General features: G+C 45.9%; 1 protein-coding gene across 1 annotated transcript in view; it reads right to left on the bottom strand.

Moving 5' to 3' along the window:
- The window catches only part of RHOF (ras homolog family member F, filopodia associated), a 105,414-nt gene extending 92,332 nt beyond the window's left edge, over positions 1-13,082 (bottom strand). The window contains exon 1 of the mRNA XM_068244974.1: positions 12,820-13,082. Coding sequence (XP_068101075.1) covers positions 12,820-12,978 — 159 coding nt within the window. The 5' untranslated portion in view covers positions 12,979-13,082. The remainder of the gene's footprint in view (positions 1-12,819) is intronic.
- Between the last annotated feature and the right edge of the window lie 1,634 nt (positions 13,083-14,716).

Below are 14,716 nucleotides of genomic sequence, written 5' to 3'. Positions count from 1 at the left end.
TGTCGCCACAGATTGTCATTCTCACTTGCCTCAAACGACTTGAGTCATGAGTGTGTGCGAGGCTTAAAGCAATCCTGTAATTAAAAGAAAAAAAAAAAAAAAAGAAAAAAAAAAAAGGCCCCTGGGGGGGTACTTACTTCGGGAGGGGGAAGCCTTTGGATTCTAATGAGGCTTCCCCCATTCTTCTCCATCCCTCTGTTGTCCAGCTGCAGCCCCCCCCCCCCAAAGTGCTGCGATGGAAATATTTACCTTCCAGGATCCAGCACAGGGGCACTAGCCACTCTTCATTCGTGGTAAAATGGAAATCGCCGAACCCGAACGATCTCCTCTACTGCCAGGCGCAAGTCCTTTTGCACCTGCGCAGTAGAGCAGATACGGGCTCGGCTATTTCCGCCTAGCCTGAGCGAAGAGCTGCTACTGCGCCTGTGCTGGATCCCGGAAAGGTAAATATATCAAGCCGTGTCGGGGGAGGATTGCCTCTAAAGGTGACCACGCGCACACACACCATACAATTTTTTTAAAATATCTTTTCAATTCAAGAATTGCAATCCATTTTTCTAACCGATTGTAACATTTCAAAAATCTGACCTAATGTTCCACACACGTAAAATTTTTCCCCAATTATGAAAAAAAAAAATGGATTGAAAACTCAAAAAAAAATTGCTTGGGTCTGTACATCAAGTAATTGATAATCTACCACACGTCATACAATTTTGACAAAAACTGATCAGAAACATCCAGCACTGTCGCTCTTCTATCGAATAAAAATGAGAAATTCAATCAGATTTCTCAAACAAATGAAAAAAATAAATAAACGCTTTATTTTCCGGGACAACGGATCGTAATTATCGAATTTGTGTATGGGGTCTGGCCACCTTAATGGGATAAAGACATGGGTGTCAAAAAAAAAAAAAAAAAAAAAAAACGTTTTAGTCACCTGGGGCTTTCACCAGCCCCCTGCAACCATCCCATGCCCTAGCAGTCACTCACGGATTCACCTGTCCCCCGCCGCCAGCTAGTTTCGCTGACAGGCCCGGCCACGCGTAGCCTTCTTGGCGTTCCCATATGCAATAGCGTCCTGCGCCTAAAGAAGGAGATGCGTGGTCAGGCCTGCATAGGCGCAGTAAGCCTGTCGGTGGAAACAAAACTAGCTGGCGGCGGGGAGACAGAAGGATCCGTGAGTGACTGTGAGGGCACGGGACGGCTGCAGGGGGCTGGTAGAAGCCCCAGGTGAGTAAAACTGATTTTTAAACCACAGCTTCAGTATCCCTTTAAAAAGAGTACCCGAGGCGGTCAGTGTATAGATTATAGGACACAGAGTCATGTTCTCTGCCCAATGATATGCCTCTGTGTCCTTCTGGTGCCACTGTCAGTCCCCCCCTGCGCTCTGCTGTCCCCCCTGAAAGCTAACCACCTTTTCCCCCTTCCAGCCATCAATCACCTGCTCCCCCAGCCTCTGTCAGCTCGCTCCCCACCTCTGCTAGCTTCCTCCAATTAGCAGCTAAGCCGTGACCCAGGAAGTACTTCTGGGTCGTGGCCATTTTGGATTTCCTGCGACAGTGATTGAAGGATGAACAGGCTGCGGAGGATGAGCGCAGCCATGGAGAGCAGCACAGATGCATCCAGGAGGCAGCGTGCAGCAGGTAGTATGATTTTTTATTTCCTTTTCTGATGCCGCCTTGGGTTCTCTTCAAGGCTCTGTTCCCACTAGAGCAGAGAATGGAATTTTTTGTCCTCTCCCAGCTTATGGCTAAGTGGAGAGTGAATGGCTCCTATGTTATACACAAGAGCCGTTCACACTTATCAAGCTGCATCAGATCCATGGCAGCAAACGGACCGCACTTTTGTGCAGTCAACGATAATCCCAGGCAGGCGGATGCGTTTCCCTACATAGCCTACTGGGAAGTAAATCTGCCCCGAGCTCCATCCACATCACTGCGGACCAGCAGAGCCGACATACTGTCCACTCCTGCACGTGATGCAGAAGTATAGTGGGAACACAGCCTGAGTCTCTTCACATTGTGTCCATTTTAAAGCAATATAATCGCAACACGATGCAATTATATGGCACTGGCGCCCTTACGTTGCGGTGCAACAATTTCAGACGGAAAAACTCACAGCATGCTGAGCTTTACTAGCTAACGCACAGCTAGCATGAAGTCTATGCACTGTATGGGTCGCATCATAGCGGTAGTGTGCAATGCAACTTTAAGGCCTGGAACCCACTGAAAACCGCAAACGCAAAACGCAACCGCTAGCGTTTTGTCTGAGCGGTTTGCAAGCGGATTCATGCGCGTTTTTGGTCGTGTTTTGCAACATTGTATTTTTTTGCCCAGCGGGTGCGTAGCGTTTTGCGGTTTGCGTTTTTATCCTGATTGGTCCTGTGAATTATTTTTCATTTTGTTTACAGTGTGCTGAACCGCAAAACGCTAGCAAAACCGCTCAGTTTAGGTTTTGCTGAGCGTTTCTGCTAGCGTTTCAATACTTTACATTGAAGCGCTAACGCTCCCAAAATGCTGCAGGTCCTGCGTTTGCGTTTCTGGGAAACTCAAACGCTCCTGTGGAAGTTGCCCCATCCATTAACATTAGCCCAGCGTTTTGGCAAACTGCTAGCGTATCGCAGTGCTGCCAAAACGCTGCCAAAAGCGCTCCTGTGGGTTCCAGCCCTAAGAGCCTATTTCTTAGGATACATAATGCAAATCATATAGTGTGAAAGTACCCTAAGCTCACAGTACAAAGTGCACTGCCTTACATTACAACATTGACTTTTGCCTTGACTGAAGATCTGTTACAGAGGTTGGTGGGGCTGATTAATGACCTGTTCATTTGCTGCTAGTCCTAGTTTTAAATTTAAAAAGAGCAAAGAAAAAAAATGAAAGAGGAATTTGTTGAGGGAGGAAAAAACATCTTCACTTTAAATGCATACTGTCAGCTTTTTGTTTAATGTATGCATGTTGGCTATTTGGGATAAACCAAAGGAAAGACATTCCCCAGCAATGGAACAAGATATGGAACAGAATTTCCTAGCATGTACAGCAGTTTGTACAAATGTTCTGCAGCTCCCTCTATAAATGCTATGTTATGCTTAGGAATGGAGTCCCAGCTGTGCACTGTGTGTGTTCTGTACCTTCTATACCCATGTTCTCACATACATCTGATGGATCATATAATATAGAACACACTTCTCTTCAGCTAACATAGAACACAAAGCCCCATAGAAAGCTGTAATCATGGGTAGCACTGCACCTGCAGAGAGACTTATAACAAAGATACAATTCTTGAAATATGCTCAATACATTCCAAGAAAGTAAGGGGGAGTACTAACAGGTAGATATGCGCAGGGAGTAAGGCTGTGCCCTGCACTCAGAAAAATAAATACACTATAAAGAGCAAATCTTTGGCTTACTACAGCCCTAAACATGCAGGTTGGGTGGCCAGTAGGTAGAATAGCAGGCATGTAGACTTTCTAACTGCTGGATGTCTGAACCAGCAGTGTGGCGTCTCTCTGAAATGTTTTTCTGCTAGCAAACAGTTAAAGGACCTCTGTCACAAAAATCTTAAAATTTAAAATACATGTAAACATACAAATAAGAAGAACGTTTCTTCCAGAGAAAAAATGAGCCATAAATTAGTTTTCTCCTATTTTGCTGTCACATACAGTAAGTTGTAGAAATCTGATATTACCAACAGATTTTGGACTAGCCCATCATCTTATTGGGGGGGGGGGGGGGGGGGAGGGTCTCAGGGTTTTCTTTAGTGAATGGCAGTTGCTCCGTCCAACTGCCAAAAATGTGTGCTGTGAGCAGGGAGGCTGGCCAGCATCTTTGTATAAATCTTTTTCAGAGAATGTCTTTATAAAGAATAAAAGGCCATGCTGAGAATCCCCCATGAAGAGATGGACTAACCTAAAACCTGTTGGCAATGTCAGATTTCTACTACCTACTGTAAGTGCCAGCAACATAGATAATTTATGGCGCATTTTACTCTGGAAGAAATGAACTTATTTGTATGTGTTTTAAATTTTAAGATTTTCGTGTTTTAAAATTATTTAAAACACATGATGTAGCTGCAAATTAATATTACATTCTTACCTCACCATCAGTTCCTCTCAGAGGCTCACCATTTTCTTCTTACATTGATCCCTTCCAGGTCTGACAATATTTTGTCAGAATTAAAATATACCAGTTGCTGTCAGTTATATATCAGCAGCTGTCAGTTACAACTGAATGTGCATGTTTCCCTATGGCTCAAGTGGGTGATATTACAGTTTAACAGTGTGCTGACCAGGAAGCTGTTAGGAGGTAATGGCCATTTTTAAAATGGAGGACTGAGAAGTATGACCTGTGTAGGGTTATTTTGACTTTTTATTTTCAGTTCAGGTTCTCTTTAAGCATTTGGCAACCTCCGGTGGTGCTTCCTGTAATTGGCAAATGCACTGCGTTTTGACCCCCACTTTGGGACACAAAAGTGCTGCGGTTTACTGATCCTGGACACTGCATTCAGCGCTCAGGATGAAACGAAACGACTGGCAACAGCAGGATCAAGCGCAGCATTTGTACAGACTGTAAAAGGCAGTACCGACTACCATCCATTCATTTAAACAGTGTCGGGCATACCACTTCCTTAAATTACAATACCCCCCCCAAAGATTGTAAAAGGTGTAATGGCCCCACAAGCTGTAGTTAGCACTAGGCTAGGTAGTCCAAGTGCCCGGCATCCTCCGATTGCCGCCGATTCAGCCACTTAATACATTACCCCCCTGGCTCCAGCAATCAGCGCAGCCTTTCCGTACAGCTCCAATCTTTCTATGGGGAGGATCGGGTCTGCGAATGACGTCAGTGATGTCATGTGCGATCCTCCCCATAGTGATGACCTGAGCTGTGCGGGGAGCTGCACTGATCGCTGGATCCAGGCTGGGTAAAGTATAATCGGGGGAGCGGCGGCGATCGGAAGGTGCTGGCTGCTTATGCTAGCTAGCCTAGTGCTAGCTACAGCTTGTGGGGGCAAGAAAGCTTTTACAATCCTCAGGGGCACTCTAACAGGAAAATCTTCTGAGCGTTATGCCGCTTAACCACTTCAGCCCTCAGTCGTTTTCACTTCATGCATCCGAGCAATGTTCACCTCCCATTCATTAGCCTATAACTTTATCACTACTTATCACAATGAACTGATTTACAGTGGCTGGATAGTGTAATGGTTAAGGGCTCTGCCTCTGACACAGGAGACCAGGGTTCGAATCTCAGCTCTGCCCGTTCAGTAAGCCAGCACCTATTCAGTAAGGAGTTCTTTGGGCGAGACTCCCTAACACTGCTACTGCCTACTGAGTGCGCTCTAGTGGCTGCCTCGCAAGCGATTTGAGTCCGACAGGAGAAAAGTGCTATACAAAAAAAGGAATTATTATTATCTTGTTTTTTCCGCCACCAATTAGGCTGTCTTTGGGTTGTGCATTTTGCTAAGAGCTACCTTACTGTAAATGCATTTTAATAGTAAGAAAAAAAAACGAAAAAATTCATTATTTCTCAGTTGTCGGCCATTATAGTTTTAAAATAATACATGCCTCCATAATTAAAACCCACGTATTGTATTTGCCCATTTGTCCCGGTTATTACACCGTTTAAATTATGTCCCTATCACAATGTATGGCGACAATATTTTATTTGGAAATAAGTGCATTTTTACGTTTTGCATCCATCACTATTTACAAGCATATAATAATAAAAATAAAAAAAAAATCATCTTTCATCAGATATTTAAAAAAAGTTCAGGCCCTTGGGTAAATATTTAGGTGGTTTTTTTAATTGTAATTTTTTTTTTTATTAAACATTTTATTTGGGTATTTTTGGGAGGGTGGGATAGTAATTAGTAATTTTTTTTTACTGTAAATATACTTTTTTTTATGTTGATGTTTTATTTTTTGGCCACAAGATAGCAACCTTAGGTTTGTTTACATGACGTCACTCTAAGAGTAACATGTACGCTTAGAGGGACGTAGGAGGCAGAAAAAGCAAGGCTTCCGAGAGAAGCTGTCGCTTTTTCTGCGGGGAGAGGAATCAGTGATCGGGCACCATGGCCTGATTCATTGATTCTTGGGCTAACGATCCGCAGCCAGGAGCGCGCATGCACGCGCGAGATTGGCCGCAGGAGCGCACACGGCCTCCTGGATGTAGCTACTACGTCCAGGAGGTGAAAGTGGTTAAAGAGAACCTGAGGAGGGTTTTTTTCAAATCTTAATAGGACATAGAGGTGTGTTCTGTGCACAGACATGCCTCTGTGTCCTGCTCCCAAGCGCCCCATCCCCCCTGCTTAGGGGGTAATAGTGCAAATCTAGCGACAATCTGCTTTACCTGCAAATGTCAGTGTCCTCCTCCGCCTCCCCATTACATGCAGCCTCCGCCAGCTTCTTCCAATCAGAAGCTAAGCCGCCACCCAGGAGTACTTCCTGGGTCACGGCTTGGCGAGAAAAAAGTAAACAAAAACAATACATTATGCACCTGCAAATAAATATTACATACTTACCTCAGTCAGTTCCTTCCAGAAGCTCATTTTCTTCTAACAATGATTCCTTCCAGATCTGACAACATTTGTTGGTCAGATTTGTCTCTCAGGAAGCTAAAAGCCTTAGGACCCTTGTCAGTTATAACTGAAAGCAGTGTTCTCCCCAGAATTTTTTTCCAGCCGGGTGGCATGAAAAAGTAGCCGGGTGGGGCGAGTTGAAAATGCAGGGCAACTGTGCTTACAGCATAGGAGGAGGTGAGCCGATGACAGCCGGGTGGTCACCAAATCTAGCCGGGTGGAGCACCCGCCTAAAAGAGCCTGGGGAGAACACTGTGAAAGGACAACTGATGTGCAAAGTAATATCCACAGACAAAATGACTGGATACCGAAGTTACCAAAGATGCAAAAGGCTGAGTACAGCGGTGTGGGAGCGATCAGGCCGGAGGGGGCTGGAGGAAGCCCCAGGTATTCGTTCAGGAGAATAAAGATACGTGTGGCACTCCCCTATTTTTAACAGATAGTGACAAGTGATGACAAGAGGTAAACAAATACTCTCATCAGCCCCACTGCGATCCCTGCTGTCCCACTGCCGGATGTGTGCTCTGCAGAAAACAGTTGAAGAAAGAGTCCTATAGTATTCAAATTATTGAAATACTATAGGAAGCCCCAGGTAGGTATACTTTTTTTTGTATTTACTAATCTTTGGTACACTTTAAGGTGAAACAGAGAGAACTTCACAGAGGATGGATGGAGTGAGGAAGGATGAGAACCTGTCACATTATGTTTTGATGCCGGCACCCAACTAGAGATTCCTTTACCAATGACACAAATTCAGTGAATTTTTACCACAAGTGTCATCACGGTAATAAAAATGCTTTAATGGTGTGATGAAGACATTCTAAACAATAACAGGTTGTCATTGCTGCCTGTGTTACATGTGACAAAAGGAAAAATCTCATGTCACATAGCTATGGGTGTGATTTGTGGATAAGGGATTACAGAGCACAATATTTACTGAACACAGCTATTGTATTTTCTTACTACAGGACACAGTGCAGACTTGTATATTGAGGAAACACTTTAAAGGAAAAAAAACAGGCCTACTTTGTTTATACAGCAAGAGCACAAATATGCTTTGGGAATGCCAAGGGTCAGTGACCTCTGCATGAGCATCAGATATACACAGACCTTTACACATTATACAAATACCTGTTACTGGCATATACTCCAGAATGGACTTTACAGGCACTTATTAAATTGCTCAGTCATGTCACTAAAATCTCACATGGATGTTAATGAGGGCTGCTACACATGAGATTTCCAGTCGTGTTGATCTCCGTAACTCGTGCAATCCTCCCCATCAGTTCCATAGCAGAAAGTATTAGCAATGACTACTGCATAGAGCCAAATTAATCCATGCCATGCACTGATGAGGATCACACAATCCGAAACAGTCTGTATGCATGTTGGATTATTATGGCTCTGTACAAATTAACAAACTGACACATCATTGCATTCCAGCGGTTCTGGAGGTGTGTTCTGGAGGGTACAATGGTTAACTTGCATATATTCAGCAGTGATGCACGGGGAGACATCTCGAGCTCACTCCAACCTGAATTATCACAAATTCTCTCTGTTTTAAGAAAGCAAACTTTTGTTTTGCTCCACAGATGTAAGGCTACACAAGCTCAGTCTGGGAACGGGCGTTTGGCTTCCATCACACAACAGTTATGGAGAGACGTAACACAGGATTTTCTGTGACAACTGATCTCCCGCCATCACACAATGCTGCAAATGACATTGCGCACTGCGGACTTACTGATTAATCTTCTCCATTAACTGGCCAACCAGCTCTTGGCTGTATATACTCAAATTTAAAGCGGAACTAAACTCAGATCTTCCTCCCTGCTCTAAAAGATACCCAACAGCATAATAACCTTTAAAGAAAAACATTTCTTTGTTACAGGTGATACAAACCCTAAAATAAATCTGCACTGTTTCTACTTCCTGCTTTCATGGAAGCAGACATATCATCATCCTGTGCTTTCAAATGAGCTCATCTGCCATCTCTGCTGTGGCAGTCAGGTGACACAAGGGAGAGATCAAATTACAACTTTTGATTAGACACAAATTAGGGGGTACTAGACAGGTTAAACTCTCTAAATACATACAGGATGCATGTCTCTGTTTTTCTTCTGTCCTGTGCAGAGAGTTCAGCTCCACTCTGAAGTGGTCGGAACCCCTGACATAACATTCATACATTTACAATATTTTCGTTTGTACACAAGTAATATTGTCCATTTACAAATTACACGCTCCCAAAGTATAGTTTATCTGCTCTGAAAGCTGCCATTGCATTTTATTCAAGCTGCTTTTTTTTTTTTTATTATCGTATTTTTCAGACCATAAGACGCACCTAGGTTTAGAGGACAAAAATCAGGAAAAAAAAAAAAAAAGACATACTTATCCTGGTGCGTCCATGGCACAGGAGCATCTTATGAACCTTTTCCTCCAATCCCCCTAAATTATGTCTCCCTTGTACCTTCTGGGTCCCCCTTGTACCTTTTGTGTTCCTCTATGTCTTCCTCAGTCCTTTCTGTGTCCACCATGTCCTTCCTTTGTTAGTCCTGTGTCCCCCTTTCTCTGTCCATATCGCCATCCAGTGCACCACTTACTCTTCCTCAATTTGTCCCTTTCAGATGCTCGCTGGCCAATCACGTGGTGCCGCGGTCAATCACGGCTGCTGCAGCAGCGAGACACGCTAACCCCTGCCATCCACTGCATCACTTTACTCATCTGCTTGGCCTCTATCTTCATATATTCCTTTCAGATGTCTGGCCTGCCGTCTAATAACGTGGGGACGCTGTCAATTATGGCCGCTGCACCGGCCAAACACGCTGACCCCCGCAATCCATCGCACTAGCACTCGCTGTTCCTACTGTATATTCCAATCAGGTGGGGGCCGATGGCCTTGAGGGTGGGACAAGGCTCTGCCATACTAGCCAATCACTGCACTCACTCTGATCAGAGTGAGACGGGCCAGCGTGCCTGGCTGCGGTGTATGTGTGGCCTCTGGTGCTGGTCTCAATTGTTACATTTCGGACCATAAGACGCAGGTACTATCAGTTGATCCATCAGTGGCTCGATTAATAAAGGGGACAAACGTACCATGTATCCCCAGCATTAGATTTACCTGCCAGATAGATAACGTTCAACATGTTGGAACTTTATCTATCTTACCATCTATCTGCCGAGCAATTAGGCATTGTTCTACTCAGCAGGAGATAACCAGAAGACAATGCACCAGAGATAATGACCATTCTAACAGAAGAATCTAACAGAAGAATCTAACAGAAGAATCTAACAGAAGAATCTAACAGAAGAATCTAACAGAAGAATCTAACAGAAGAATCTAACAGAAGAATCTAACAGAAGAATCTAACAGAAGAATCTAACAGAAGAATCTAACAGAAGAATCTAACAGAAGAATCTAACAGAAGAATCTAACAGAAGAATCTAACAGAAAATTGTATGGTGTATTACCAGCATAAGGAATCCTTTATGCTGGGCATACACGGCCTCGATTATGCGCCGGATCGAGCCGCTGGCTTGATCCCGGCGCATCCCCGCCGGCGCCACCATCGATCCCTGCTCGTCCCCGTGGACGCTCCTTATCTTCCGCTCGATTCCCCGCTATTGTCCGCCTGCGGGGAATCTATCCGGCGAGTCATCGGACCTGTCGGATATTATCAATCGAGCCATCAGGGGCTCGATTGCTAAGGACAAAACACTCAGTGCATGCCCAGCATTAGAGCAAAGAAGAAAGGAAACTAGGTAATGACTCTACCTTCTATCTCTCTCGCCAGAAGCAGGCAGATGTGAGGAACAGTGGTGTAGCTATAATGCTAGGTACACACCATACAATTTTCTGTTAGATTTACCTGCCAGATAGCTTTAAATCTAACAGAAAATTGTATGGTGTGTACCTAGCACTAAGCCACTGGCCCCAGTAGAAATTGTATATTGGTGGGAAAGAGGAAGGGGGGGGGGGGGGGGGGTTCTATTCAATATGCAAATTGAATCATTTTCATCTGCTTTGTAGTTGTAATCTTCTTTCTGACAACTGAAAAAGGTCAGCTGACATGAAGGGAACCTTAATCAGGGTAGGGGTCAGAAAGCAGTAACATTTTGATCTGTTAGCTGCCTGGAAAGGGTTGGGAGGTTGCATTGATTTTAGGTTGAGCCCAGTTGAAGATAACACTATGAAACAGGTCTGGAAACAAACACTTTACACAACACGCAAATGGTCAACTGTAAATACCAAAAGTAACATTTCACAAGCTCAGGAAATCCCTTTGCAGTAACACAATCAATAAATCTATATACAGTATATAAAGGCAGCGTGGAGTGTCTCTGTGCAGCACTCGCTCTTGGAGAGTAGTCACATCCTATAGCTCTCTCTGTCCTGGGATAATAGCTGATGAATCATACAATGATGATGATCACAGAAGGCAAAACAGACTGGAGAATTCAGACTTCTACTTAGCATACATTATGAAATGTGACCTTCATTCCAGATGAGGACAGACCAATATTTAGTGTAAACCTTTTGGGAACTGCAAGACCGTGCTTGGGGACAGGAGATTACTGTTACCAAAGAAGCCCACTGGGAACAAATTGGAAAATAAAGGACTATGGAAACTATACCTTATACACCAATTGGCTAAACAATCTTTAGTAAAGAATAAACCATGTTTCAATCCCAACTGCTAGTGTATGCCAATGATTTGGGTCAGCACAGGCTAATTACACTGTAAATGTCCACTTGGATCATTGAAATGTAGATTGATGCCTTTACATGCATGGCATCCTGAGCTCTGTACAGATAGTCACTAATTGCCATCTGTGATTATTTCCAGTTATGTTTTAGTACCTATTGCAGTGTTTGTCTACTTGAGGGGACCAAACGGGAAACCTCATGGGGAAATTCCGCTAATGTGATTGGGTGGACAGCACCCTCTCGAAATGCTAGGTTTTTGATAGGTTGTAAAAAACTACACTCACACTATTCAGCCAATCATAATACTTTGTGCTGTAGATGTATGCTGTGATTGAAGATCTTTTAACGATGAGGTTTCCTCCCCTCAAGTAGACTAGCGACCAGAGGTACGGCTAAGCCCCGCGCATGTACACCACCAGAGGTACGGCTAAGCCCCGCGCATGTACACCACCAGAGGTACGGCTAAGCCCCGCGCATGTACACCACCAGAGGTACGGCTAAGCCCCGCGCATGTACACCACCAGAGGTACGGCTAAGCCCCGCGCATGTACACCACCAGAGGTACGGCTAAGCCCCGCGCATGTACACCACCAGAGGTACGGCTAAGCCCCGCGCATGTACACCACCAGAGGTACGGCTAAGCCCCGCGCATGTACACCACCAGAGGTACGGCTAAGCCCCGCGCATGTACACCACCAGAGGTACGGCTAAGCCCCGCGCATGTACACCACCAGAGGTACGGCTAAGCCCCGCGCATGTACACCACCAGAGGTACGGCTAAGCCCCGCGCATGTACACCACCAGAGGTACGGCTAAGCCCCGCGCATGTACACCACCAGAGGTACGGCTAAGCCCCGCGCATGTACACCACCAGAGGTACGGCTAAGCCCCGCGCATGTACACCACCAGAGGTACGGCTAAGCCCCGCGCATGTACACCACCAGAGGTACGGCTAAGCCCCGCGCATGTACAAAACCAGAGGTACGGCTAAGCCCCGCACATGTACACCACCAGAGGTACGGCTAAGCCCCGCACATGTACACCACCAGAGGTACGGCTAAGCCCCACGCATGTACACCACAAGAGGTACGGCTAAGCCCCGCGCATGTACAAAACCAGAGGTATGGCTAAGCCCCGCGCATGTACACCACCAGAGGTATGGCTAAGCCCCGCGCATGTACACCACCAGAGGTACGGCTAAGCCCCGCGCACGCACACCACCAGAGGTACGGCTAAGCCCCGCGCATGTACACCACCAGAGGCACGGCTAAGCCCCAGCATGTACACCACAAGAGGTACGGCTAAGCCCCACGCATGTACACCACAAGAGGTACGGCTAAGCCCCAAGCATGTACACCACAAGAGGTACGGCTAAGCCCCACGCATGTACACCACAAGAGGTACGGCTAAGCCCCAAGCATGTACACCACCAGAGGTATGGCTAAGCCCCATGCATGTACACCACCAGAGGTATGGCTAACCTCATGTATGTGCACCACCAGTGTAGTGACATGGCAGAGATATAGTGACTGGCCAGCACTCACCTCTGGGAAGGAGCCCTTGGCATACACCATGAGCAGAGAAGTCTTCCCGCATCCTCCATCTCCAACTATGACAATCTTCACCTCTCTCCTAGCTTTGTCTCGGCTCTTGTTCGGCTCCCTGGTGCCATTGCTGACGGTCCCGTTGGGTTGTTGGGTCATGGTTCTGGGCTAGTCCATGAGGCAGTGACCGTCAGAGACTCAGCAGCAGACGCCGCACACTCGCAGCTCTGACAAGTGCAGCAGAGCAGAGCAGAGCCCAGAGGCAAGGGCTGGCTGCTGCTCACCGTGATTGGCTGGACACGTCATGTGATCAAGGCACACGCCTTTCCATGTAAAAGTTTCGGCTGTATATAACGAGGCGAGTCTCGTCCTGAGGCGCCTTGATGATGGAGAGATTCTGGTTTGGGTGCGCTGAAAGCTTTGAGAACAGCGTGAGCTGGTAAAGCTAATCTGGTCACTTGGAGACAACAGTGTCTGCGCAAAGTTGCCTTTTGGACAAGGTTTTTTTTGCTGTATAACTCGTCAAGCTTGTCTGGTAGAAAAAAATCGCCTTCTCCAATAGGTACCTGCTGTCACTGAAAACAGGCTTGCTGTTTGTCTCCAGGCTGAGCAATAGATACACTATTGCTTAGTGGACAGCAGCATTTTTTTTTCTCTGAAAACCTTCAGGCCACATTCACACTTGCGGGAGTGATTTTTCCGCGATTTCACGCAGAAAAATCACTGGACACTACTGTGATTTTTCCGCGATCACGTTTAGCGCTTCTATAGCACTGAAACGCAATCGTCGGGAAATCGCCTGAAAATGGTACAGGCTACGCGTTTGGCGATTTGCGTTAATCGCCGGCGAGAAAGGGCCTATAGGTTTCTATTGCACTAGCGCTTTAAAAAGCACTAGCGCTTGAATGTTTTGCCGAAATTGCCATTAAAACGCTTTACTGTGAATGGGCCCTCAGGGCTCGTTCACTTTGCGTTCCACTCGCATTCGCGTTGTGGTTTTTTTTAGCGATTTATTTTTTTATTTTCGATTCCTAGTGCTTGGGTGGGCGTTCCGTTTCTGTGAAAAGCGCTTTTCTAAGCGCTTTTCCCGAGCAGTTTTTTAATTCACTCGCTGTTGCAAGTCAGGAAGTGAACGCTTTGACCCAGAAAAGAATAAATACAATGTATTTATTCTTTAAAACGCGGGCGCAATCAGCGTTCTTCCTATACCTTCCATTATAGCAAAATCGCCCCCAAAATGGCCCAGGCACCGCTTTCCTGAATGCACAGCGCATGAACCACACTAATATGACCCTTCTCATAGAGATTCATTGCACAAGCGTTTTGGGGGCAACTTTAAAAATCACCTGCACTTGATAAAAGGCCGAAAACACCTAGTGTGAACAAGCCCTCAAAGTTTGGCAGGGAGCTTAAAGAGACTTTGTAATGATAAAAAAAAAAACCTCTGGGGGATACTTACCTCGGGAGGGGGAAGCCTCAGGGTCCCAGTGAGGCTTCCCCCTCCCCTATAGGTTCAGGGAATCCAGCGCTGGCTCCTCCAATCCTCCCCTGACAAGCTTGACAAGGGATGATATATTTACCTTGCCGGGATCCAGCGCAGGCGCAACAGTGGCTCTTCAGTCGGGCTAGGTGTAAATAGCCGAAACCAATCGTATTTGCTCAACTTTGCAGACGCAAAAGGACTCGCGCCTGTGCAGTAGAGTGGATCGTTAGTTTTCGACTATTTCCGCCTTAACACGAATGAAGAGTGGCTAGCGCACCTGCGCAGGATCGCGGTAGGTAAATATTTACCTAGCTGCACTTCGGGGACCCTGACACTTGAACGGAAGACAGTGGAAGCCTCGTTAGGATCCCCCTCCAGAAGTAAGTATCCTTCAGAGGGTTTTTTCCATTACAG

This window comes from Hyperolius riggenbachi, chromosome 1 (genome assembly GCF_040937935.1).
Source record: "Hyperolius riggenbachi isolate aHypRig1 chromosome 1, aHypRig1.pri, whole genome shotgun sequence".
In the NCBI taxonomy this organism is placed as follows: domain Eukaryota; kingdom Metazoa; phylum Chordata; class Amphibia; order Anura; family Hyperoliidae; genus Hyperolius; species Hyperolius riggenbachi.
Note: the sequence above shows the minus strand (reverse complement) of the source record. Positions and strands in the feature narration are given on the sequence as shown.